Genomic DNA, 27333 nt, shown 5'->3' with positions numbered 1-27333 from the left:
CTATCTATCCCCATACACCCCATCTATCTATCTTCACACTCCCCCTCTATTTATCTATCTATCTATGTATCTATCCGCATACACCCCATCTATCTATCTTCACACTCCCCCTCTATCTATCTATGTATCTATCCGCATACACCCCATCTATCTATCTATCTATCTATCTACATACTCCCCCTCTATCTATCTATCTATCTATCTATCTATCTAGAGGGGGAGTATGTAGATTGATAGATAGATGGGGTGTATGCGGATAGATACATAGATAGATAGAGGGGGAGTGTGTAGATAGATAGATGGGGTGTATGGGGATAGATAGATAGATAGAGGGGGATGATGTAGCTAGATATGTGTATGGGGATAGATAAATAGATAGAGGGGGTGTATGGGGATAGATAGATGTGGTGTATGGAGATAGATAGATGTGGGGGTGTATGGGGGTAGATAGATAGATGTGGTGTATGTGGAGAGAGAAAGAGGGAGAGAGAGAACCCCATTGGCTTTAAGCCCTTTTACATTTTATGGGACTTTTCTGTAATCTCAGCTCCTTGAACTTTTTCGTGGTCCAAAGCAAACAACAACCCTGGAACCCATGTACACAGAGAATGGTCGTGTAGGAAGGAGCCCAGGGAAGCCAAATCAGATTCAGCTGTGTCATTGACTACAAGCCGGCCAGTGTGTTGCAGTTGGATTTTCCCCGCTGACCCAGTGGCAGGCCACTCCGCTTCTATTAGGGCCCTGGGATGGGACGTAGGTGAGTGGGAGGGCCTGGGTTCCCCTACCCCCGGCAACCCAACGTCAGGAGTGGTAGCCTCCCCACGTGGTTGTCAGGAGGCCTGCATTGGTCTGGCTCCCACCTGAATCCGGATGCCAGACGGTTGTGCTGACTCTCCCACCAGAGAGCTAACCTCCCCTAGACTGCGACAGCTCTGCCGGACTGTAGGCCAGAGCCCCCCTACTTGCTTGCTGCCCCACCCTGATCAGTGGCCAGGCAAATGGACCTTCTGTTGCTCTGCCTGCCTGCCTGTAGGCCACAGCCCGTTCTCGATTGCCGCCCCGCCCTGATTGAGGGCCCTGGGCAAACAGACTCTCTACCATTACTTGGCCTGACTGCAGGCTAGAACCATTAACACTGAGCTACTTTTCCCCTGAACCAAGGTACCCGGAAGTATCATAGCAAAGGGCGTGGTCTCCCGCCCGGACGGACGGGGAGGGAGCCGTGAACCCCTTACAGTCTCTCTTTCTACTCATTCATACTTTTTCTCTAAATATGTCAAAACACAGGCACACAACCTTCCCCCGGCCAAACACAGAAAAATAATACAAAATAAATTTTCAAAATGGCTGACGGCACCAAAAACATACACGACTGGAAATGGGGATGGAGGGCGGGACGTAAATGCTACACAGTGCATGGAAACCTATCAAAAAGTACATGGTGATGAAAGCTATCGAGCAGTTAACTACTCACATGGCTGCGCAGAGCAGGCGGCCAATGGGGAAGAAGCCATGGTCTGGCACGAAGCTCCCAGGGAAGGGAGGCTGGCTTTTCCCAGAGCTAGGGCAGCTGGGCAGCTTCAATGACCGGGCTCTCCTTAGTGCACATTGTTCTTATCCTATGAAAGCATGTCCATAGGCTGCTGTGGGCTGGCGGGTGGTTCTTGAACGCCTCCAGGATGAAGATGGTCTGAGAAGCCAGGCTTTGGACCGAGGAGTTGCTGTCCTGCTGCAAGCCTTTGAGGTCTAAGATTGAAAGGAAGGAAATGGAGGTCAGAGCCACAGCGCTCTGGAGAGCCCCAGCAAACCAAGCCAGCGCTGTACCTCTCGGCCTGTGACAAGGAGGCAGCAGGCTGGGAGGCGGGAGGCAGGGGACTAGCAGGAACAACCAGCAACCTTCACTAAACATCCCTGCTGCCCTCCACAAATGAGGGAGCCTCCAGACACAGGCAAGAAGTCCCAATGAACCCCATTTACTCACTATTTCTAGGACTGCCCCATCCCTGCAGTATCTGAGCACCTCATCCCTGCCTGTATTTACCCTCCGCCTTCCCCCCAATGCACAGATGGGCACTTAGGTCCAGAGAGGGGGAGAGTCATAAAGGGGGCTTGGACATTGTTAGGCTATGCCTAACTTTAGGTGCCCTGCTGCCATCCAGGAAATGCCGAGGAGGGAGCTCAGCCATTCTCTAGCTCTGGTTGGGAGGCCCAGCTGTGAACCTGCTCTGGGAGTGAGAAGCCTGAGCTATATCACTCCCGCCCCCCGCCATTCGCCAACAAATGTGGAGATGCTGCTCTGCCCTGCGCTGCCCAGGGGTCCGGGCACGCAGCAAGGAGGTAGGTGACCGGACGTCACCTCTGCCTCATTTGGAGCAGTGGCTTCACCCCAGGCACCCCACGTGGAGGTGACTGCTCCAAACACTGGGCTAGTGAGTGCAAGGGGGGAGGCAGCACCCCACCTCGGCTGTGTTTGGGGGGCGGGGGCAATCATCTCTGAAGGCCAGCCAGCTCAGGCCCAGTTTGGGGATCTGCCAGGCCGCAGCTCTGAGGTCAGGGCTAAGTGCCTGGCACATGCCAACCAGCAGACACGACAGGGTGAGGGGGCAGCTGATCAGGGGTTTGGGGATCTACATTTTGCATCCCTTTGTGGCTCTCGCCCGAGATCATGTTGCTGGCGTCGGAGATTGAACCCAGCCCACGGCTCTGGGCCGTTCATCCCCCTAGCGCTCAGTGCTCAAAGCAGGTACCACCCACCGTTGCAGATGGCATCCAGCTTGTCCTGGCTCCTCTGGTCCAGCTGCCGGGCAGCGAGCCCTACACATACAAACAGCTCGTCACATCCCCGCATCCCCAGCGAGGGTGTCAAATGTCACCCTCCAAGCAACCCCTCGCTTCCCCCGCCCCTCACTGGCCAGGATGGTGCTCCCGAGTCCCCAGGGCAAAGGGTGAGTCCCCAGGGATGGTTACAGGGCTGGTTGCCAAAGGAGAGCACAGCACCTTGAGGGTTCACTACCAAGAGCCCATGGTGGGGTACGCGGGGGGGAATGGGGACTGCATGGGGAGCAATGGGGTTAGAGGGGGCCCATCAGCCGATCAGGGCAGTTTGGGGTGAGCTTGCTCCTGCGGACTTCTGACACCCTTGATCCTGCATTGGACAATCAGGAGCCCAAGGGTTACTTATCGCTGCTGACAGGGACTGAGGAGAGCCTGGGACCAGATCCAGCCCCCCTGTTAAAGGGACCCCTGCTCTGTGGTTACCTATGAACCTGATGGCCGCTTGTCTAAGTGGAGTCTGTGGGTTCTCCAGAAAGGCCATGGTCTGGCACAGAAAGTTGTTGGCTCTCCCCTTGTAGCGCGTCAGCTAGGACCAGAACAAGGGAGCACAAGGTTATTAAAGGCCTTTCCGTCCCGCAGGCCGGGTTCCAGGTGTGTGGAGCGCATGTCCTCTTTTCACCCCTCTTTCCTGTGCCGGGGGGGATCACGCAGAGGGACTACACCCAGGGCCAGGAGTGGTCCCAGGGCTGGGGCTCAGTGTGGGCACAGAGCTGGGCAATGGGGGGTGCCCTATCCACCGATTCCCCCGCTCCTACCACGAGGGCTGCGCAGTGAATGACCTGAGGGCTCCCTCACCAGGCAGTCACAGCTTTGCCAGGTATCCTTGCGCTGGATGAAGCCACCAAGCTGGTGCCACTTCAGGAATTCTGCCGCACTGCTGAGGGTGTCCCACCACACCTGCAAAACAAGTGGGGCCAGGGCGAGCCGGCCACGGTTACGGGAGCTGGAAGCCACTAGCCTCGTTACCCGGAGGGGGGGAGACCGTGCATGCTGAACGCTTCCCGGCCCCAGGTTGCTTGCGGAAGGGCGGTGGTGTGGCTAAGGCAATAGCTGGAGACCTGACTCAATTCCCAGCTCTCCCTGCAGGAACTCAGGCAAGTTGCTTAGGCCCAGGGCTGCAAAGGGATTTAGGTGCCTAATGCCTATGGGTGATCAATACTTTTGAGGCGCTAGGCCTCATGCTGTGCCTCAGTTCCCCACCTCATGGTGGGTAGGAGGGTGAATTCATTAGTGCTGGTGGCATTTGGCTCCCAAGTGATGGTGGCCATGAGCACTAGCATGTGCAGAGACACCTGGGGCGGGGGGGTGGGGGGCGGCTTGGGCATCTCATGTCTAGTACGGGCTGTACGGGCCGCTTGGCCAAGGGCACACTGCGTCCTGCGCACCATCTGGAGACTGGGTAGCCCTGCTCCTGGTAGGGGCCATGGCCAGGGTTGTGCTCTTCCCACCAGCACAGCCAGGGAATGTGCGGAGGCCAGTGGCTGTAGGAGTGGTGAGGCAACCCCTCCCCCCACCCAATCTCTCAGCCTGGCTGCAGGGGGGGAGTGTTGGGCTCAGAGGATGCAGGGAAGACTCAGCAGTTGGGTGGGGCGCCATGGTCATGGCGCTACTGCACTCAACGTTCAAGTGATTTTGAGCGCCTGACTGTCACAGCACTGAGCACCTGCCCTCTGTCAGCGAGACCCTTTAAAGAGGGGGTGTCACATGCTGCCCCCTCAAAACAAATTACTGGTCACTCTGGAACGGTATCCGCTGCAGGCTCCAGCTCGTGGCCTCACCTGGGACACGTTGGGACGCTCATCATGCACGAGGAGGAGCAGCGGGACCAGGCTCTGGAGCACATGCGCCTTCATCCGCCTCCTGTCGAGCCCCCTTACAAGCTCCAGCAGGTGTTTAAAGAGGGTGATGGAGAGCACCCGGAGCCTGCTGGACACCTGCAAGAGACGACGTGGGGAGGAGACGCTGTGACAGTCATTCTCACCCAGCGGGGCGAGCGCTCACTGTGCCAGAGATGTCTGCCCTGCAGGGGGTATTGGTAACTCACCCCCAGCCATACAGCCACAGCTGGGGCCAGAGTCTCATGGGCATAGCGCCATTGACGGCAATAGAGATGCAGATTTTCACCAGTTGAGGGGCTGGCCTGGTAACTTCTTGGCCAGGGAGAGCAGTAAGGTGGGGTGAGACTGCCCCTGGACTCTCGCAGCCAGCTCTGGGCACACTGACATCAGCACACACCTGTGTCAGCCAAGGGGGAATGCTCAGGGCAGAGCAGCGCCAGGACAGGGGCGGCAGAGAGGGAGTGATGAGGAAAGATTCAAAGAGCGAAGGAGGGGGTGTCGTTTGTCCTCCCGCTTTGCGGGCCCAGCTCACACTGCTGTTGACCCACAGCGGCCCTCTAGCCAGGCCAAGGGGGCCAAGCGTGGGGGGCAAATTCCTACACTGGTGTTTGTTCAAGCCACGCACAGGGACCTGGGGTGGATTTAACCCAGGGCCAAGGAGTGGTAAATGTGCAGGAGTTCCCAGATAGGGGGCCTTGGAAGCCATGACTGGAAGCCACCCAGCCTCCAGGGGCTCGGAGTGGGCTGAGGGTTGCCCCACTCCTGTGCATGGGTTTCTTGTTAAATCAGAGCCAGCCCCGCTTGGTCACATGGTGCTGCTGGGCCCCCGCCCTGCATGGCTGCTGGCAGAGCTGAACCAGTCCAGTGACCAGGGAGGCTGGGCGAGCTGTGCCAAGCAGGGAGAACCAGGAGCAATAGCTGGATGCTGTAGGGAGGGGCCACTGCTTTCTGGGAGGTGAGGCTGAGGGGGCAGCCTGGGGACGGGGTGACTTGAGCTGTTCTGGGAGTGGCTGAACCTTTAAACGGTGACCCCAATCAGCAGTTACATGTCACCTCCGGGCACCAGGTTCTAGACAAGGCAGTTCTCTGCGTGACATCTGTTGTAAACGTGTTCATAAGTTCACCTCACCTCAGTCCCTGGAAAAATCATGGAGCAGGTCCTCAAGGAATCAATTATGAAACACTTAGAGGAGAGGAAAGTGATCAGGAACAGTCAGCATGGATTCACCAAGGGGAAGTCGTGCCTGACTAACCTAATTGCCTTCTATGAGGAGATAACTGGCTCTGTGGATGAGGGGAAAGCAGTGGATGTGTTATTCCTTGACTTTAGCAAAGCTTTTGATACGGTCTCCCACAGTATTCTTGCCGCCAAGTTAAAGAAGTATGGGCTGGATGAATGGACTGTAAGGTGGATAGAAAGCTGGCTAGATCGTCAGGCTCAAGGGATAGTGATCAATGGCTCCATGTCTAGTTGGCAGCCGGTTTCAAGCGGAGTGCCCTAAGGGTCGGTCCTGGGGCCAGTTTTGTTTAATATCTTTATTAATGATCTGGAGGATGGTGTGGACTGCACTCTCAGCAAGTTTGCAGATGACACTAAACTGGGAGGCGTGGTAGATACGCTGGAGGGTAGGGATCAGATACAGAGGGACCTAGACAGATTGGAGGATTGGGCCAAAAGAAACCTGATGAGGTTCAACAAGGACAAGTGCAGAGTCCTGCACTTAGGATGGAAGAATCCTATGCACTGCTACAGACTAGGGACCGAATGGCTAGGTAGCAGTTCTGCAGAAAAGGACCTAGGGGTCACAGTGGACGAGAAGCTGGATATGAGTCAACAGTGTGCTCTTGTTGCCAAGAAGGCTAATGGCATTTTGGGTTGTATAAGTAGGGGCATTGCCAGCAGATCGAGGGATGTGATCATTCCCCTTTATGCGACATTGGTGAGGCCTCATCTGGAGTACTGTGTCCAGTTTTGGGCCCCACACTACAAGAAGGATGTGGAAATATTGGAAAGAGTCCAGCGGAGGGCAACAAAAATGATTAGGGGTCTGGAGCACATGACTTATGAGGAGAGGCTGAGGGAACTGGGATTGTTTATTCTCCAGAAGAGAAGAATGAGGGGGGGGGATTTGATAGCTGCTTTCAACTACCTGAAGGGGGGTTCCAAAGAGGATGGAGCTCGGCTGTTCTCAGTGGTGGCAGTTGACAGAACAAGGAGCAATGGTCTCAAATTGCAGTGGAGGAGGTCTAGGTTGGATATTAGGAAACACTATTTCACTAGGAGGGTGGTGAAGCACTGGAATGCTTTACCTAGGGATGTGGTGGAATCTCCTTCCTTGGAGGTTTTTAAGGCCCGGGTTGACAAAGCCCTGGCTGGGATGATTTAGTTGGGAATTGGTCCTGCTTTGAGCAGAGGGTTGGACTAGATGACCTCCTGAGGTCCCTTCCAATCCTGATATTCTATGATTCTATGATTCTTTTAGCCTGTTTATCTGATTTGGCTGCGCTCTTCCTGTCTGGCCACTTCGTAGTAGGTTCTTGGAACAGTAGTTCTGAGTTGTCTTTCCATGAGGAGTTGTGCTAGACTAGATGCAGGAGCTGCTGTTGGTGTTGATCTGTAATTCAGAGGAGCAAGGAATGGATCTTCCTGCTGTCAGATGTTTTTGGCTGTCTGCGCAGCTCTCTCAGCCTCTCCATTCGCTTGTGAGTAATTTGGGCTGCCAGTGATATGAGCAAAATCATATTTCATTCAGACTGACTTAAATTCTGCTGCAGTGAATTGTGGGACATTGTCCATCACTAGTTGTTCTGGATACAGAAATGAGCAAACGTACACTTCAGTTTCTCAATAACACTGCAACATGTTATGTCTTTCAAGTACATTATTTCTATATAGCTGGAAAAGTAGTCCACAATGACCTGGCAATGATGTCCTCTGAATTCACAAAAATCTGCAGCTAGTCTTTCCCAGTTCTCTCTCTTGTAGAGGTGGTTGTTCACTGGTTCAGCATTGCCTCTTAAGTTGATTTGGACTAGATCACCTTTCAAAAGCCCAATAGCATCAGATCCTCAAGTTCTTCCATCTTTCTCACTAGGCCCATCATGGCTGCTACACTGCAGCTGAGAAGGTTGTTGGTCTTTGATCTCATACACACGGAACGCAAAGCTTTTGTCTTTGTAAATTGGTTCGGTGCCCATGCAGTTCAAAATCCCTTGAGGGAGGGTCAGAGCTGTGTGACATCAGCTCTCGAGTCAACTTTAAAGTCAATAGTCTTGCTTTGAATATTCAATGTCACTCTCCAGGCGGGCGCCATGTCATCACAAGTGATAGATCCCAGAATCAATGGGTCTTGATTGTCTGCAATATGAGTCAACTCCCTGACTGCTTCAGTGCAACGAACAGCTGCAAAATGTCCATATTTCAGGCATTTATTACAGCATGCGCCTCTGGCTGGACATGTATCATCCCTTGGGATATGACTTTTCCACACCTTGTGCATGTAGACTGGCATTTGTCCCTCTTAGCCTGCGAATTCTCTCTCCTTACCTCAGGGATTTTATGAGAAAGACTTTTAACACTTAAGTGTCTGTTTGTAGCTTTTAAGCTAGTTGCAGGTTTTTCAATTTGCTTTTGCCTGTTGTTTGACTAATTCTGACTCTTGCTAGCTGTATAGCTGTGGGTAGAGTTAAATCTCTCTTCGGCGGTAGCTACTGTGAAAGGTTTTTAGCAGTGTTGTTATAGCTGTGACAGTCCCAGGATATTAGAGGTAGGTGAGGGAATATCATTTAGACCTCACCTGGCTTGTCTCTATGAAAGGTTTTTATCTTTTAACCCAATAACCAGCCTGTTTCTGAAATTTTCATGTTTTACATTCCCCAAATCACAGTTTTCAGCCAGGGGATGCAGAGGTCTTCTAAAACTTTCAACATTTTCCCCTGGTTCTTGAATTCTTTGCTGAAAACATGCTCTTTAATAAACCACATTTCCCTCGGTTATAAAGTGTGCATCAATCTTAACCACAACCCTTGCATAGTTGTCTTTGTGATGGTCTTCAGTAAAGTCAAAGGAGGTAAAGATATGCTCTGCGTGCTTCTCCATAGCCTAAATTAAAGTCAATACCTGTATATCCCCAGTTCCTTTGTGCAGCTTGTTTGCAATGCAAAATCGTGCCAAACATTGTTTCCAGTCTGTCCATTGTGAAGGGTTATGAAAGGTGACGTTCTCTGGGGAATCAGAGTGGGGCATGTTGATGAGGTCCTGCAAACTTCGTTGCTGTTCCTTCCGTCTGCAACCTGTGTTGCTGTTTTCCTTTGGTTTCTGTTCTTAGTTTACTCCTGACACCATATCATGTTCTGCACCAGATATGTACTGCCTACAGAGCTTGTTTACACACACCAGATGGACAGTGCTTAATTTGTAATGAAAGAGGTGCTGGGGCTCAAGCAATTTTTTTACAATCATAACTGATGCAGCAAGCCCAGAGGTGCCAGGGCTAAGCCCTGGCAAAAGTTGAGCACTGCAGATGGGTTCATCATAAGAACTGTTAATGCTCTGCTGGATACAGCTGAGGTTCATTGAAATAAGGTATTTTACAGAGCATCACCTAGTAGTCGAACAGTATCATACAGGGTAACATGCCATTACACAGGTAGCCTGGCTTGTTTGCTAGACTCCATCCCATGTTAATCTTACTAGCCAGCTGCTCCTGCCCCCGGTGTCAGCTCAGAGCAGCCGGGCAGGCTCTGCACAAAACTTATGGGAGCGGTCTGGGGGCATCAGAGCTGCACTGCAGTGGGCATAGGCAGATGTTGAATTGGCACCTCGCTGGTCTTCCCTCCAGTTGTTGAGGCCTATTTGCCTTTCCCTGGTGATGGGCGTTGTGTTCATTAACGCTATTTGGATTTAACACCCCCCCCATAAAGAACCTGTTCTGTTCCCCCCGGGCCCGAGAGGGGTTTGGTTTAAAGGGCTCGCACCAGGGCGAGATCCTGCAGCTGGGGTCCAGGAGACCCTGGGAACAGCTTGAGCCGGGCCTGTGCCACTACTAAATAAAGAGCGGCAGGGTCCCAGCAAAGTTCGGCAGGGCTGAGGGTAGTATTTAGTGTTGTGAAAGCTGGGGAGGTGGGTGGACGCTCCAGGAGCCCCCACTGGGGGTTACCCCTAGAAGGCAGTAATGGATGGGCCCCTTTCTCCTGCCCACTTGCTGGATCTCACCATCCAGTGGGGGACTGGACATCAGTCTGGTGAACGTGTCGGCGGGGGCTAGTTTGTGGTTATGAAAGGCCTGGGGAGAACTAGGCCCTCCTTTGACGCTGCGCTGCCATGAGAACGAAGGGGAGAGGAAAGGGTGGTAGCTGCAGAACCTACAAACGGAGCCGTTTCCTTATGGAGCTCCCAGGCCAGCTGTGGGATTCCTGGCCAGGGAGAGGAGGGGCAGGATTTTCACCAGGGTACCATCACTTGTCACCCTGGAAGCCAGCAAGAGCATTGCAGCACCCTGTGCTGCAGAGGCCCCCTCACTGCATGCAGACTCAGGAATGCATGTCCTTCCACAAGGGGAGCCTTGTCCCCAGGCTGCCCTGATCCTTGTCAGCAGGCCTGCAGGACACAAGGGTTCCCATCCTTTCTGCCATACGCTCTGAAGGAGAGTGAGGTAGCAGAGGAAGGCGGGAATGGGCTCACATCATTTACAACAATCCTTTTTCTGGCTAGGACCATACACAGGCCCTGCTAGCCCACCCGCCAGCCCCCATTCACAGGTCCGCAGTTTGAACGGTCTCCTATGGGCCACCAGGCCTTACATCATCAATGAAAGGCAGGAGTTTCTCAGCCACTTGCACAGCCGCGCGGCTGGCGCTCTGCCTGTCCATGCCGGCAAGGATGTTTTTCAGCACGGTGATGGCCTCGGCGATGATGTCCCTGTCTACCTCCTGTAGTTGCTCCAGGACCTCTGGCAGCAGACGCTGGAGTTTCCCCACCTGCGTGAAATGAGGAGCTGCTTTACAAAACACCCTCCAGTGACCCACAAGCCATTTCCAAAACAACGTCCACCTCCCCTGCAGACAGAAGCATGGGAACTAAGGGGGTGCTGCAGCACTCCCAGGTTTTACACGGGGCTCTGCTCCTGGCCCCGCTCACAGGGTCCCAGCTGCCAGCCCTGCGCCAACCCCCATCTGTGGCCCCAGCCTCGGTCCCCTTGCTCCATCCACCTCCCCCGCCCCCGGCTCCTGGAGCCATGGCCCTGCTCCTGAGCCCAGCTCTAGGGGTGGCAGGGGGTGTGGGCAGGGGTAAGGTGGGGTGCAGCACCTCCACTATAAAAAGTCTTCCAGTGCCCCTGCCTCCAGGTGACATGTTAGAACCTCAAAGCCTTTGCACAGCCAGCTAGGATCACGGGCAGCAGGCCCGGCTACCTGCAATATAAGCAGCTGCTTCCTTGTACCCCAGATCTCAGGGGATGGTATTTATTAGCGGGTATCATCTGTGGAAAGTTCTCTGCACAACACATTGACCCCAAATAAATCAAGTCTATTATTGTTATAGGGGTTCAAATAGCACCTCGAGGGCCTATCTGCAATCAGGGCTTGTGCTGGGGGATTTCCAGGCACAGTAAGAGACGTCCCCTGCCCTAGAGCTTACAGGCTAGGCACACAAAGGAAGGATTTCTATCCCCATTGTACAGACATGGAGCTCAGGCACAGAGAGGCTACGTGACTCGCCCATGGTCACCCAGAGAGTCTGGAAGAGCCAGGAACTGAACCTGGGTTCTCCCGAGTCCCTGTCCTTACAGCCCAGCCTAGAGGAGGGAGCCAATTTTGCACACGAGTTCTAGGGTTGGTCTGTTACTAAAAGCCAGATTCAATCATTTCTGTATTTGGTTTTTGAACCTTTCAAAGACAGCCCCACAAAACATTTTTGGAGAGGGTCCAGAGAAGAGCTTGAGAACATGACCTATGAAGGAAGGCTGAAAGAATTGTGTTTGTTTAGTTTGAAAAAGAGAAGACTGAGAGGGGACATGATAGCAGTTTTCAGGTATCTAAAAGGGTGTCATAAGGAGGAGGGAGAAAACTTGTTCACCTTAGTCTCTAAGGATAGACCAAGAAGCAATGGGCTTAAACTGCAGCAAGGGAGGTTTAGGTTGGACATTAGGAAAAAATTCCTAACTGTCAGGGTGGTTAAACACTGGAATAAATTGCCTAGGGAGGTTGTGGAATCTCCATCTCTGGAGGTATTTAAGAGTAGGTTAGATAACTGTCTATCAGGGATGGTCTAGGCAATATTTGGTCCTGCCATGAGGGCAGGGGACTGGACTCGATGACCTCTCGAGGTCCCTTCCAGGCCTAGAATCTATGAACCTATGAAAATCTCAACCGGCATCAGGGAAAAAATGTGTCAAATACAGGCTAACCGGTTCCGGAAGAAAAAATGAACCACAAGCAAGTGAAAACCAGGCTGAGGCTCATGGAACGGTGGGAATGGTGTATGACAAAGAATTACAGTCACGCCCTCTCCATGTCTGATAGAATCGTAGTCCGGGTTTAATAAACCGGACTGACCCGCTATTCTCAAGGTAAGTAAATTATCATTAGTGAGAGTTGCCTTCAGATTGTCTCCTCTTTACCAGGCTGCCAGATCTGTGTATTTAAGCCCCAAGGGTTTTCTCTGCCTTCACTATACTGTGTGTATCAAACTTGTTATGAGATCTTAGCAGCAAAAGGCCCCTGTAGAGCTCTTCAGAGGAGCAAGTGCTGCGGGACAGAGCCGTGACGTCAACAGTTAAAACCTATGAGGCTTTAAAAGGGGATTTGTAGGAAAAAATGGTTCCTAATTGAAGCGAAATGGCTCTGTCTGGGCGTCCCTGATCACTGGTGTCGCCAGCATTCCCTGGGGTCTAGAGTCCACAGCTCTGCTGCTAATCTAGTGCTAGGGTTCTTTGGATCACAGAGACCCCAGACACAATCAAGCCCGGCAGTGCCAGGTACTGCACACACCCAGAGACACACCCCGCAGGAGCCAGGCTTGGAGACTTGCCCAAGGTCACCAAGCAGGTCAGTGACAGAGCCAGGAATAGAAGCCAGGGCTCCTGACTCGAGGCCAGGGCCATGTCCCCATGGAAGGTTTCAATGACCCCAGCCCTGCAACAGCTCCCTGCGGTTCTGGGTTTATCCCCCAGCCCTCCTCCCCTCTCACCTTCTCTGGGCACAGGGACAGGTTCAGGAGGCCTTTGAGCGCCAGCCAGCGCACCACAGTGTTGGGGTCTCTCAGCTGCCCACTCAACTGGTCCAGGATGGCGTCTTCCTGCTTATTGCCAAGGTCAGGGCACTGGAGGAGCTAACACACCAACAGTGAAACAAGCTAGAGAACGGGGCTGGACCCTCACGACTCATCTCTGCCAAGGGGCCCTTAGCTCCAGCTGCCACGGGCACAGCATGCGCTGTACGCCGGGCACCGCGATTGGTCACCGTGTGTGCCCCACTGAAACGCTGCTAGCGCAACGGGCCCTCGAGGCTCCAGCCGAGATCAAGGCCTACCCTGCTCCCTCACTAAGGCTCAGCTGCATGCGGAGCAGGGAGGGAGGGGGCTGCAGCCTTGTGTTCCAAAGGGCCGCCCGGTCTACGGGGGGCAGGTGAATTGGCCGTGGATGGGCCCGGCCTGCGCATGGCATACGGACGTCAGAGGGGGCTTCAGGGCCGAGGTCACACAAGGGACCATTCTATGGAGCTGAGCCTTGGGGAACAAGAGACACCCGACCCTGGGCTTTGCTCCAGCCCCGCAACACCAGCTGGGGCCGGTAACAAAGTCCAGAGTCAGTGACTCCACCCCTAGGGCTTTAGGAGCTTTCCCTGCCCCTGGTCACCCACCCAACCCCAGAGCCACCTACTCCTCTCCTGGCCATAGGCATGGGCGGCGAGTTCTATGGGCCCCCGGTGCCTGGGCACCATGGGCCTCGGCCCCGCCTTCTGCCCCCACGTCTCCCGGGCCATTTAAAAGAGCCCGGGGCCCCCACTCACCACCCGCAGTGCAGCGGAGCTGAGCGGCTTCCTGCCTGCTTGCTCCACATGGCTGCCGGCCCCTCCCTGCGGCCCCTGAGTGGGGTGGGTCTGTGTCCCACTGTCACGGAGTGTGGGGGAGTCAGGGCCCCGCACCCCCCACTTCCTGTGATTCACCGTGACTCTCACCAGCCAGTAAAACAGAAGGTTTATTAGATGACAGGAACACAGTCCCAAGCAGGGCTTGTAAGTACAACCAGGACCCCTTCAGCCAGGTCCCTCTGGGGGGCAAGGATCTTAGACCCCAGACTTGGGGTTCCCTGCCTCTTCCCACCCAGCCCAAAACTGAAACCAAAACCCCTCCTGCAGGCTCTCTCCTCCTCCTTCTCTCCCCCTCTCCCTTTGTCCAGTTTCCAGGGCAAAGGTGTCGACTTGCCCCACCCCCCTTCCTGGCTCAGGTTAACAGGCTCAGGTACTGTCCCTCACCTAAAGTCATCCCCTGCTCTCCCATCCCCCATGCAGACAGTCCAGTAAAACTAACCGACATATCCAGGTCAATCCACCCCGCTCCCTACTGCGTCACACCCACCCCAAGCGCCCCTGCAGCCAGTAGGAAGCTGCGCGGGCAGTGCCTGGGGGTAGCAGCACACGGAGGCCCCCAGGCCCGCCCTGCCTAGGAGCCCCAGGTAAGCGCCGCACCCTCCCAACTCCTCCCAGAGCCTGCACCCCCACCCCTTTCCCACACCCCACTCCGGCCCCCAAACTCCCTCCCAGAGCCTGTACCCCCTCCCTCCACACCCCCTCCTGCCCCCAAACTCCTCCCAGAGCCTGCACCCCTCACCCCTTCCTGCACCCCCACCTTCTGCCCCAGCCTGGAGCCTGCACCCAGCACCCAAACTCCATCCCAGAGCCTGCACCGCAGGCCCCTTCCCCCACCCAAACTCCCTCCCAGGGCCCAACCTCTCACCCCTCCTGCACCCCAATCCCCTACCCCAGCCCAGTGCCTGTACCCCAGACCTCCTCCCCCCGCCCAAACTCCCTCCCAGAGACTTAGACAGGTGGGAGGCAGTTTGGAGGGGCGGGCTCTGCTGGTCACCACCAACATTTCTACAAACCTGCCGCCCCTGGCCATAGGTCAGTCCCATGCCACAGTCACCGCTGGGCTAGGGCTGTTCTCACGACCCTCACCCGCCGGTGAGGCTCACCTGAATGAAGAACGCCATGGCCGGGATGTACCGCCTATCATCCCTGCAGTTGAGGATGGCCATCAGCTCCTGGAAAATCCAGCAACGCTCCTGGAAACTGACCGAAACCATGGCCCTGGCATGGGAAACACAAACACCACATCATTGAGGTGGGCAAGGACTGGTTCTCCATTTACAAATCTAACCAGACCAGTGCCACAGGACAGGGGATCCCGGGTGACTAGTCACGTGCAGCTGGCATGGACAAGTTCCTGCTGGCTTAAAATGCCCAGCAGCCTAACTGCTAGAGACCCAGACCCTTAATCACTCTACAGGGAGCCCTTCCACGAGGCCAAGCTCCGAGCACGCAGCGCTGGGCTGTGTGACCAAGTGGGACCGTTCTTAATGTCTCCTCTGAATACTGTGTGGGTGCCTCAGTTTCCCCTATGCATTTCTTAAGTCTCCAGTGTGCATAAATGGCTGACAATCTGTCTCCTAGCAACAAATGGCCAGGGCCCTTCCCCCCTTGCAAGGGGATAGCTAAAGGTGAATAAAGATCAGGTGACCTCCTGGCCCAGGAAAGAGACAAAGGCCAGAAAGGAGGGGCTGGAGGGGGGTTTCAGTTGGGAGCTGGCTGGGGACGGGAAGTGAGTGCGGACGGAGTTGTCTGCCTCGCTGGGTCCCAGAATGGACCCGGCTGAGGGGTCCCGTTTGCTGTACCTACAAGCTCTGTTTTAGACTGTGTTCCTGTCATCTAATAAACCTCTGTTTTACTGGCTGGCTAAGAGTCACGTCTGACTGCGAAGTGGGGGTGCATGCAGGATCCTCTGGCTTCCTCAGGACCCCACCTGGGGGGACTCGCTGTGGGAAGCGCACGGAGGGGCATATGCTGAATGCTCCAAGGAGAGACCCAGGAAGGTGAAGCCGTGTGAGCTTCTTGCCCTGAAGACAGTCTGCTCCGAGGGAGAGGAGGCTCCCCAAAGTCCTGACTGGCTTTGTGGGGAGCAGTTCCAGAGCATTGCCCAGGGACTCCGTGATAGGCTGCAAGAGAACTGCAGACAAAGAAGGGCGTCGGTGGGCTCGGTGGCCTTTCTCATGTGCCCAGATATTGGGTGATGAGAGACAGAAGGTGGGTTAGGGAATATCTTAGATTGGTCTAAGACAAGTGTTAGAGCTTTCTGTGTTAGCGTCTCTCTCTCACACACAGATGCTGGGCCAGCCAAAGATATTCCCTCCCCCACCTTGTCTCTCTCATGTGCTGGGCCTGACAGGGCTACACCAACGCTGCAGACAGACATGACGGAGGCTGTCTTTGCCCAGCCACGCCTGCCAGAGCCACGCAGGAAGCGGTTTACGCCAGGCAGCGCAGGGTGGAGAAGTAGCCGACTGACCCCTCGGCCAACGGCACAGAGGCTGTGGCCTCTTCCACGCAGGCGATTGGGAGCCGCGTCTCACCCAGCGGGGAAGGCGATGTGGCCGTGTCCTGGGCCCAGGGACGGGAGATGCTACTGCGGTCAGTTCTGGGCAGCAGCCCCAGGGACAAGACACTCACCGGGCAAGCACCAAGACGCCTTTGTGGTGCATGTCGGCGTTCACGAGCATGCCCCAGCCACCCTGCTTGTGGATGAACATGGTCTGGTCCCTGTAGCCAGCACATTGGAGCAAGGCTTGCATGGCATCCACCGCACACCTGCATGCAGAGCGAGCCTCTTGTTACTGAGCGAGCCCAGGCCAGGCCCTGCCGCGTGCCTGCGGGCGACGGTTCAGAACCGAGGTGGGGTGTCGGGCTGGTGGTACCTGACAGGGCTGAGGGGTGCGGGCGTGTCCTCCTGGTTATGCATGGACAGCTCCACTATGTATGTGATCTGGAATAGCAGGGCGATGGAGAGCTGAGGGAAGAGCTCCTTCACCTGCTGCCTGCAGTTCTGCTCCTTGAAGATCTCGTACAGGGCTCTGGTGGCCTGCAGCCAAGAACAGGAGACAGATGTCACTGCAGGGCCTTCGCCCTTCCCACGCTCCCCCGAGGCACCTAGAGAGGAGGGGTGGGCTGGGGGCTAAGGCCTGGGATGCTGGATTCAATTCCTAGCCTGTGTGACCTTGGCTAGAACCACAGAAGGGACTTCGGCTCAGCGTTGCCATGCCTAGCTTCATGTGCCCTGCTGCCCAGTGGACTCACAGCCCTGAGTTAAGTGCCCAGGCTCCATATACGCTCCAGAGGGAGAGTCAGTTGGGCCAATTGTTAAAGAGGGTAAACGGGATGGCCTGGGTAATTTCAGGCCTGTCAGCCTGACATCGATCCCAGGCAAGATAATGGAGCGGCTGGTACAAGATTAAATTAATAAAGAATTAAAGAAGATAATTTAATTAATGCAAATCAACATGGGTGTATGGAAAATATTTCCCGCCAAGATAATTGCGATCTGTTTTTCGATGAGATTACAAGTTTGGTAGAGAAAGGAAATAGCATTGGCATAATGTATGTAGACTTCTGTAAGGCGCTTGAGTTGGCGCCGCACTCCAGTTTGATCGGAATCCTAGAAGGATACAAAAGTAACGTGGCACACATGAATTGGTTATAAACTGGCTGACAGGTCTCAAAATGTAATTGTAAACTGGGAATCAGCATTGCACTGGTGTGTTTCCAGTGTGGTCCCCGCAGGGATCGGGTCTTGGCCCTACGCGATTTAACATTTTTATCAATGACCTGGAAGAAAACATAAAATCATCACTGATAAAATTTGCAGCTGACACAAGAATTGGGTGAGTGGTAAATAATGAAGAGGACAAGTCACTGATACAGAGCGATCTGAATCGCTTGGTAAACTGGGGGGCAATCAAACAGTATGTGTTTTACTATGGCTCATTGTAAATGAATACATCTAGGAACAGGACGGGGGATTCTCTCCTGGGAAGCAGAGACTCTGAAAAGGGCCTGGGAGTCCTGGTGGATAATCAGCTGAACAGGAGCTCCCAGTGTGGCGCTGTGGCCAAAAGAGCTCATGTGATCCTGGGATAAATAAACAGAAGAATCTCGAGTGGGAGTATCTGGCACTGGTGTGACCCACTGCTGGGATCCTAGGTCCTGTTCCAGTGCCCACAATGCAAGAAGAATGTTGATAAATTGCAGAGGGTTCAGAGAAAAGTCGTGAGAATGATTAAAGGATTAGAAACCTGTCTTATAGTGATAGGGTGACCAGACAGCAAGTGTGAAAAATCAGGACGGGGGTTGGGGGGTAATAGGAGCCTATATAAGAAAAAGACCCTAAAATCAGGACTGTCCCTATAAAATCTGGTCACCCTACACAGTGAGAGACTCAAGAAGCTCGATCTATTCAGCTTAACAAAGAGAAGGTTGAGGGATGACTTGATTACTGTCTATAGGTATTTCCCTGGGGAACAAATATTTAGTAATTGGCTTTTCAGTCTAGCAGAGAAAGGTCTAACATGATCCAGTGGCTGGAAGTTGAAGGTAGACATTCAGATTGGAAATAAGGCATACACGTCACAGTGAGAGTAATTAATCATTGGAACAATTTACCCAGGGTGGTGATAGATTCTCCATCACTGACCATTTTTGAATCACGATGGGATGTTTTTCTTCAAAGACCTGCTCTAGGAATGATCTGGGGGCAGTTCTCTGGCCTGTGTCATGCAGGGGATCTGACTAGATGATCACAGAGGTCCCTTCTGGCCTTGAAATCTATGAAGCTAAGAGTGGGGAGCTGCCTAAACCAGCCAATAGGAAATGCTGAGGAGAGGGGTGTGGCCTAAGCCCCACCCCCAAAGGGAATTCGGTATCTATCTCTACTTGGGAACACTTAAATAGTCATTGGAGCAGAGTTTAGACCCCGGGTCTCCCAGTTGGGTGCCCTAACCACTCGGCTAGAGACAGTGGTGTAGTCCAAAATCGGAAGGTACTGGAATGCCACTAAAATATTGATTTTCATAAACATGAATTATACAAATTCACATTTTATTTGTCTACTGAATTTCTGGTACAGTAATACTTGGCTAAACCAGGCATGGCTGGAGACAGGCTGGCTGTCCAAAATAACAAGGTATTGGATTTTCTTTTTTTTAATTGTGTACACAGGGGTCGGCAACATTTGGCACGCGGCTCGCCAGGGTAAGCACCCTGGCAGGCCAGGCAAGTTTATTTACCTGCTGACGCAGCAGGTTCGGCCGATTGCGGCCCCCACTCGCTGCGGTTCGCCATCCCGGGCCAATGGGGGCGGCGAGAAACCGCGGCCAGCACATCCCTCGCCCGCGCCGCGTCAGCAGGTAAATAAACTGGCCCGGCCCGCCAGGGTGCTTACCCTGGCGAGCTGCGTGCCAAACGTTGCCGACCCCTGGTATACACGCGCGCACACACACACACACACACACACACACACACACACACACACCTATAGTAGCTATTCAATTCATTTTAACTGTTGAAATCATTATGCTGAAATGCCATTAATGTGTACACAGCACACTATGTAAAAGATCTAAATCTAGACAGTACAGTGAGAAAAACCCAATGAATGCGTAGCACATTTTCTTTTTACTTTAGCCTATAGGCTAATGAAAATACAAAATAAATCATGCTGCTGCACTATAGACATTACTCTATCTGGCGGAAATAATAAAAGTTTATTTTAAATTGAAACTAGCTAGTAGGTTACACAAGTAACACAAAATACATCAAGGCATAACAGGGGCTGAAGTAGCAAAGGCCTGCTGTAATGCATTTATCTAATTTCTACAAGTATTTCCACAAAGTGTCTTTCTCCATCTTGTAATTTATGTGTCTGTGAATCAGAGGGAGAACAAGGATGTCTGAGCCAAGTTCTGGCACAGCTGAGAGGATGCCACATGGAACATGAAGGGCCACGGAGCTTGCTAAACATGAGCAATGACATATGCGGAATAAGCCGCTTGCTACATTTGCCATTCACAATCATAGTCATGTGGCTAAATCCACGCTCACACTCAGCCGTGCTGCATGAAATCACACGCGTGGAGCTGAACAGAGGTTTCAGCTGACCAGTATAGTCAAGAAAGTCACGCTAGGCATTGACTATTCCAAATCGGTTGCACAGCTGCCCTACCTCCTTTTCACTTTATCTAAGAATAATGGGTCACTACAAAAAGTAATTTTCCCTCTGCTGATACTCACACCTTCTTCTTGTTCTTTCTTGGTTTCAGGTGACCGGCAGTAAAGCGTATACAGTTTGTCAAAGAATTCCAAGTGATTTACAGCTCTTACTTCACTTAACGTTTCAGCAGCTGCCAAATCCAACCTGTGATTCACACACTACCTCGCTAGAACATTTGGGTACTTCTTCACAATACAGCTCGCTACGCCAGAGTTCTTCCGAAGCATAACACTAGCACCACCACTCGCAAATACTACAAGAGTAATTGTAATCAGAATTCGATTTATTGAGGCATTTCAGCTCACAATCTACAGTGCCTGAAGCCGTCTGACGTGGAAGTGCAATCAGATCAAGAAACATGACGTGAGGATAATCATCCTTCAAAGTGTCACATTTTAAATAGATTCTAACTGTTGATTCATTGCTCAGAGTAGTTGATTCATCAACAGACATGGCTATCTTTCCGTCACTCTCCGGCATCTGAGCGCACATTCGTCATTTGCAAGGCTTTCGGTGCATTGCAGATGAGATAGGGTCTAGCATGTCTGTAGCACTGAATTGTGAACACAGACCGATACCAATATCTACACCATGCAGTATGTGGAATTCAGTTAAATCGGGACGATCCGAGTAGGGTCTGCCATGTTTAGCAATGTAATATGCCATTCGCTTTACCTGCACAGTTGTGTCAAGTTCTGATTTTGTCATGTTAACCACTTCATCTTCAAAAGTTGAGGTTTCTGCTTCTGTTGAAAGCTGTAAAGCTACCTGCAGTTGAATCTTTGTGTTCCTTTATCTTCATTGGCAGAGATGTTAATCTGGACTCTCAGCTAGGTCCATAAGGAGAAACAGAAAACTACCACCACCCTACTGCTATGGAGAGACCCTGATGAAACTTTGCTACCGTTAAGGCATCCAAGCTTACCATCATGGCAGACCAACCAAGGATAATCCCTCTTCTTCAGCATCCACTAACCAGAATTCATGCCAGCTGGTCTTTGGCTGTTGAAGGGTAATCTTCACAGTTCGTTCTCACTGCAATAGCCACCTCAGTGAATTCCATTACAGGAAGAGCTCTGTTTTTGTGTTTGTGTCTGCAGTCGAAGCACGGCTGCTACTGTCTTCGTCAGCACCTTTAGCCTTCTCAAAGAAGTAGTTAGGAAGAGAAGAATTTCCTAATGCTCTTTTCACTGCATCAGAGGACTGCTGGCTGTAACAGACAGTTGTGCCGGAGATGTGAATCATGTCATTTAGCTTGCCTACTATGTGCGTTCTGGCTCGATTACAATATTATTGTCTGGTGTTGTTTCACATCTTTATTAATGACCTGGATGTAGATAGAGAGAGCAAACTGGTCAAGTTTGCAGATGACACAAAGCTAGGAGGAGTCACCAATACTTTAGAGGAAAGAGCTAAAATTACGAGGGATCATGGTAAATTGGAGGACCGGGCTATAGACAACAAAATGAAATTCACCAAAGACAAATGTGAGGTGCTACATTTAGAGAAGAAAAATCAAATGCACAGATACAGAATGGGGGATAACCAGCTTGGCCGTGGCACTTCTGAGAAGGATCTGGGAGCTGTGGTCGATCACAACCTCAGCATGAGTCAGCAATGCGATGCTGTTGCAAAAAAAGCAAATGCAATTTTAGGTTGCATTAACAGAGGTATAGCATGCAAGTTATGGGAGGCGATAGTACCGCTCTACTCAGCACTGGTTAGGCCTCAGCTGGAGGACAGTGTCCAGTTTTGGTCACCAATGTCTAGAAAGGATGTGGAGAAACTGTAATGGATCCAGAGGCGAGTAACAAAGATGATCAGAGGGACGGAACACAAGCCATACGAGCAAAGGCTGAAGGAACTGGCTATGTTTAGTTTGGAAAAGAGGAGATTAAGGGGGGACTTGATAACGGTCTTCAGATACTTGGAAGGCTGCCATAAAAAAAAGATGGAGAAAAGTTGTTCTCTCTTTCCACAGAGGGCAGGACAAGAGGCGATGGGGTCAAACTACAGCACAGCAGATGTAGATTAAACCTCAGGAAAAGCTTCCTAACGGTAAGAAGAGTAGGACGATGGGACAGACGCCTAGGGAGCTTGTGGAAACTCCTTCGCTGGAGGTTTTCAGAAGGAGGCTGGAGCCATCTGTCTGGGGTGGGTTAGACACAACAAGTCCTGCCTCGTGGCAGGGGGCTGGACGAGCTGACCCTGCGATCCCTTCTCACCCTGTGGTTCTAGGAGTGCTGCTGAATAGCACCAGGAGAGCGTTTCGGCGTGTTCCGGCTCGACTATAGCACTGGCTAGAGTCACGCTCTCTCTCTTCGGCCCAATGACTATACCCAATTGGAGACTGAGAGACACCTTCAGGCAGTGATGGGGACACACGGCGCTCCTTCCCTTGCTGCAGGGGCTGATACTTACAGCCAAGGGGGCCTCTCTCTGAGAGACATGATGGTGGTGCAGCGGCTGTTCCCGCAGCGTGTTGAGCAGCTCCTTTAGGACCTTTTCTATGCTCTGGCAGTGGGATGCCAGCATCCGCCACATCTCTGCAGCAACGCTGCAAAGGGAGAGAGCCAACGGCACTTGGTCAGAGCCCCGCCAGCCTCCTGCACCACGCCCCCCCCGGCACCGGCACCCTGCTGGGACTCCTTGCACCAGCCAGCTCTTTGTTGCCCTCCCACTGCTGCTGGTGCAGGCTGCCTGGGGACCGGGTCTGAGTGTCAGCCCCAGGGGAGGCTGAGGGATGCCATACAGGGTTTTGCAGGCTGGCCTGTCTCCAGGGCAAGCCAGCCTGCAAAACCCTCCAGGAGAAGCAGCAGCTCTGCAGGGAGAAGGAGATCTCTGGAAGGTTCTGCACTCCCCTGTCCCTGGCAGCGGGACCAGTCCGGGGGACCCGGAGCGCAAGCGACGGCAGCCCCAGCCCCGTACCTGTCACATGACAGCGAGCAGCCCAGCAGGGTTCTGACCACCTCCTCGCTGTACTGGTTGCCCAGCATGAGAAGGGTCATGAACAGCTCCTTCCGGGACAGCGGCTCGCTGATGGAGTCCAGGTTCTTGTAAATGCTCATCACAGCCTCCGACACCTGGAAGGGAAATGAGGAGATGGGGGCCTCGGCTTCCTCGCACTGCTATTGATCTGGGGTGCCAGGGACCTGCTGCACCTGAAAGCCATCTGCCCTCCCAGATCCTCTTTGCCAGCCCCAGACCTAGAGCACAGGACCAGTTCCCAGCCTATCGATTCATAGACTCCAAGGCCACAAGCGGCCATGGTGATCACCTAGACCAGGGGTCTCAAACTCAAATGACCACAAGGGCCACATGAGGACTAGTACATTGGCCCGAGGGCCGCATTACTGACACCTCCCCCCCGCCGCCCTCTGCCCCACCCCCACTCCACCCCTTCCATGAGGCCCCACCCCTGCCCCGCCTCTTCCCACCCCTTCCCTGCCCCCATTCCAACCCCTTCCCCGAAATCCCCACCCCAACTCCGCCCCCTCCCTGCCCCCAGGGGGTGCAGGAGGGGTGTGGGGTGTGGCAGGGGCTCAGGGCAGGGAGTTGGGGTGTGGGGTGCAGGAAGGGTGAGGGGTGCTGCAGGGAGTCAGGGCAGGGGATTGGGGTGCAAGAGGGGTGCAGCAGGGGGCTCAGGGCAGTGGATTGGGGTGCAGGAGGAGTGCAAGGTGCGTCAGGCGGCTCAGGGAAGGGGGTTGGGGTGCAGGAGGGGTGTGGGGTGCGACAGGGGCTCAGGGCAGGGGGTCAGGGTGCGGCGGGGGCTCAGGGCAGTGGGTTGGGGTGCAGGAGGGCTGTGGCAGGGGGTCAGGGTGCAGGATGCGGCAAGGGCCTCAGGGCAGGGCGTTCGGCTGCAGGAGGAGTTCGGGGGGCGGGCTCTGGCCTGCCCTGCCCCGCCCCCGCGCTGCTCCGGGATGTATGTATTGCTGTTGCTTCAGGCACCGCCCCCAGCATCTCCCATTGGCCGGGAATGGGGAAACGCGGGCAATGGGAGCTGCTGGGGGCGGTGCCTGAAGCAACATCAACACACACAGCAATGTGCCCCCTCTTCCCCATGTTCCCGGCACGGCGCGGGGGCAGGGCAGGCAGGCAGGGAGTCTGCCCTGCCCCAGTGCACGTCGGGCCAGAGCCGCTCTAGGTAAACGCTGGGGGAGGGCAGGAGCGGGGGCTGCGAGGGGCTCGCGGGCTGCAGAAAATTACCTCGCGGGCCGCATGTGGCCCATGCGCCGTGTGTTTGAGACCCCTGACCTAGACTGACCCCCTCTCCCCCCCACATTGCACAAGCCAGAGACCTGCCCCCCAATAACACCTAGAGTCTGCCACGGATGGGCTCCCCCAGCAGGGTGTTCTCACTGCAGCTCTTACCCTCTCCAGCCTTGGGCCGGGGACCATCAGGATCTCATGCAGCATGTGCCTGGCCACCACCGAGTCATGGACGCTGGTGTCTTTCATGCTATCAATAGCAGTGCAGAGGAAGTCCATGCGCTCGGATCCGTTGAAGTACTTCCCAAACATCTGAAACAAACCCGCCAGTGAAACCATTTTTGCTGCCCAGCGCGGTTCCAGTCAGTGGCCGAGCAGCCAGGACTGGCCCAGCCAGGAGTGCAGGCAAACCCCACTCTGCCGGGACAGGGCTGGGTTACTGCACCTGGGCAGCACAGTATCCAGTCAGCAATCAGGAACTGCCGTGCATGGCAGAGGCCAGCCGGGCAGTCCACGGGGGCACAATACTGCACAGCACGGATACACTCTCTAGTTCTCAGCAGGGGCTGGCACTGGTGCACAGATGCAATGATGCCTTTTGTTGCATTAATCTCTGGGGAAGCTCCCACCACGCCTGACAAGGAGCTGGGATCAGGTTTGGATGAGCCCCAGTGCATCTTGGGATGTGGCATGTAGGGAGGCATATTGGGCTGCATTAGTAGAAGCATTGCCAGCAGATTGAGGGAAGTGATTATTCCCCTCTATTCGGCACGGGTGAGTTCACATCCGGAGTATTGCATCCAGTTTTGGGCCCCCCACAAGAGAAAGGATGTGGACAAATCGGAGAGAGTCCAGCAGAGGGCAACGAAAATGATTAGGGGCCTGGGGCACATGACTTATGAGGAGAGACTGAGGGAACTAGGCTTATTTAGTCTGCAGAAGAGAAGAGTGAGGGGGGATTTGACAGCAGCCTTCAACTACCTGCAGGGGGTGGGGGGTTCCAAAGAGGATGGAGCTAGGCTGTTCTCAGTGGTGGCAGATGAGAGAACAAGGAGTAATGGTCTCAAGTTGCAGTGGGGAAGGTCTAGGTTGGATATTAGGAAAAATGATTTCACTAGGAGGGTGGGTGAAGCACTGGAATGGGTTATCTGGGGAGGTGGTGGAATCTCCATCCTTAGAGGTTTTTAAGGCCCGGCTTGACAAAGACCTGGCTGTGATGATTTAGTTGGGGTTGGTCCTGCTTTGAGCAGGGCGTTGGATTAGATGATCTCCTGAGGTCTATGATTCTATGAGGTAGAGTGGGCCATAGGCAGGGCTCTGGCCCAGATGAATGGGCTCAGTCACACGCCTGGGTCTGTCCCTTCCCCCGACTCCTAGGGTGTTAATTTCTGACTCCTGATAACTCTGCGCACAACAATCCCGTGAAGCACTGACTGTACTTACCCATGTGATATCGCTGGTGTTGGTGAACAAGGTGTCCCAGGAGCCGTACAGGATTTGCTTGTCCTTGAGGAGCTGCCGATGCTCTTCACTGTTCGCCAGTGTCATAGCTATAAAGGGAAGGGTGTAACAGCTGACCTGTGTACAGTACTATAAAATCCCTCCTGGCCAGAGCCTCCAAAATCCTTTTCCCTGTAAAGGGTTAAGAAGCTCAGGTAACCTGGCTGGCATCTGACCCAAAGGACCAATAAGGGGACAAGATACTTTCAAATCTTGGCGGGGGGAAGGCTTTTGTTTGTGCTCTTTGTTTGGGAGTTCGTTCGCTCTTGGGACTGAGAGGGACCAGACATCAATCCAGGTTCTCCCCATCTTTCTAAACAAGTCTCTCATATTTCAAACTTGTAAGTAAAAAGCCAGGCAAGGCGTCTTAGTTTTACTTTGTTTTCTCAACTTGTAAATGTACCTTTTACTAGAGTGTTTATCTTTATTGCTATGCTTTGAACCTGAGGCTAGAGGGAGGTCCTCTGAGCTCTTTAAGTTTGATTACCCTGTAAAGTTATTTTCCATACTGATTTTACGGAGATGATTTTTACCTTTTTTCTTTAATTAAAAAGGTAATTAATTTCTTTTTAAGAACCTGATTGATTTTTCCTTGTTTTAAGATCCAAGGGGTTTGGATCTTGATCCACCAGGAGTTGGTGGGAGGAAGGAGGGGAATGGTTAATTTCTCCTTGTTTTAAGATCCAAGGGGTTTGGATCTGTATTCACCAGGGAATTGGTGAAGGTCTCTCAAGGCTATCCAGGGAAGGGAATTAGCTTTGGGATGGTGGCAGCGGACCAGACCTAAGCTGGTAGTTAAGCTTAGAAGTTTTCATGCAGGCCCCCACATTTGTACCCTAAAGTTCAGAGTGGGGAAGCAGCCTTGACAGCCACCATCATTGAGGCTGAGCCAGGGAGGGGAAACAGACAGCAGGCAATATAAATCAGATGTTCGGTTAGCAAATGGGAGTTTTGCAAGAAAGTTTAGAGAGGGTGTGTGAGAGACAAGTACATCTAACAACCATACTGTAAACTCAGGCCAATAACCCCCTCCCCAGAAACAAAACTAAACAAACTAACCCCCCTGGAAGAGTAAAAATAAACCAGGCAGAAGGGCAGCAGCAGCATGGGGCTCGCCAGTTGATTGCACTGAATGCAGCATGTATGATTACCAGCCCTATGGGCAGGTAGCATATGTGGGCATTTGGCCCAAGGAGCTACTGGCCCTCGGAGACCAGGAGGCCAGAGGGGCTGAACTGGTGGAGCCAAGGAAGACAGCGAGGTACATAGAGGAGACTTTTAGGGACACAGTAGAGTGGTCCCACCCCCAGTCTGACAGCCTCTGTGCTGCTGAGGAGGGTGAAAGTTTCGGGGAAGGAGAACATCGAGCTAGAGCAGAGGGAGACGATCCCATAGTTGGGACCCACCTTCCAGATGAAGTCATGATGTCCTCTCAAATTGAGGTAGGAACCCCAGTTACAAAGAAAAGCCTGGTAATAATAATGGGGGATTCAATCAATAAACATATAAGCAGTTTGGTTTGTGATGGCTGGGAGAACCACATGGTAAATTGCCTGCCTGGTGCAAAGGTTGCAGCTCTCACGAGACATCCAGACAGACTTATGTGCCCTGTGGTATGTAACCTAGCGTTTAAAT

The 27333-nt window shown here is 53.3% G+C and overlaps 1 protein-coding gene across 1 annotated transcript in view; it reads right to left on the bottom strand.

Annotated features, from left to right (window-relative positions):
• Nucleotides 1-1096: 1096 nt before the first annotated feature.
• Nucleotides 1097-27333, bottom strand: part of LOC135978919 (maestro heat-like repeat-containing protein family member 7) — a 38888-nt gene continuing 12651 nt past the window's right edge. Inside the window, exons 9-22 of the mRNA XM_065579622.1 lie at nucleotides 25642-25748; nucleotides 24361-24510; nucleotides 22870-23072; nucleotides 22411-22546; nucleotides 16643-16806; nucleotides 16398-16535; nucleotides 14867-14981; nucleotides 12862-13002; nucleotides 10476-10652; nucleotides 4614-4769; nucleotides 3631-3732; nucleotides 3259-3361; nucleotides 2755-2814; nucleotides 1097-1746 (exon numbers count right to left, since the gene is read on the bottom strand). Of these exons, the coding sequence (XP_065435694.1) occupies nucleotides 1562-1746; nucleotides 2755-2814; nucleotides 3259-3361; nucleotides 3631-3732; nucleotides 4614-4769; nucleotides 10476-10652; nucleotides 12862-13002; nucleotides 14867-14981; nucleotides 16398-16535; nucleotides 16643-16806; nucleotides 22411-22546; nucleotides 22870-23072; nucleotides 24361-24510; nucleotides 25642-25748 (1937 nt within the window). The 3' untranslated portion in view covers nucleotides 1097-1561. The remainder of the gene's footprint in view (nucleotides 1747-2754; nucleotides 2815-3258; nucleotides 3362-3630; nucleotides 3733-4613; nucleotides 4770-10475; nucleotides 10653-12861; nucleotides 13003-14866; nucleotides 14982-16397; nucleotides 16536-16642; nucleotides 16807-22410; nucleotides 22547-22869; nucleotides 23073-24360; nucleotides 24511-25641; nucleotides 25749-27333) is intronic.

This window comes from Chrysemys picta, unplaced genomic scaffold (genome assembly GCF_011386835.1).
Source record: "Chrysemys picta bellii isolate R12L10 unplaced genomic scaffold, ASM1138683v2 scaf529, whole genome shotgun sequence".
In the NCBI taxonomy this organism is placed as follows: domain Eukaryota; kingdom Metazoa; phylum Chordata; order Testudines; family Emydidae; genus Chrysemys; species Chrysemys picta.
Note: the sequence above shows the minus strand (reverse complement) of the source record. Positions and strands in the feature narration are given on the sequence as shown.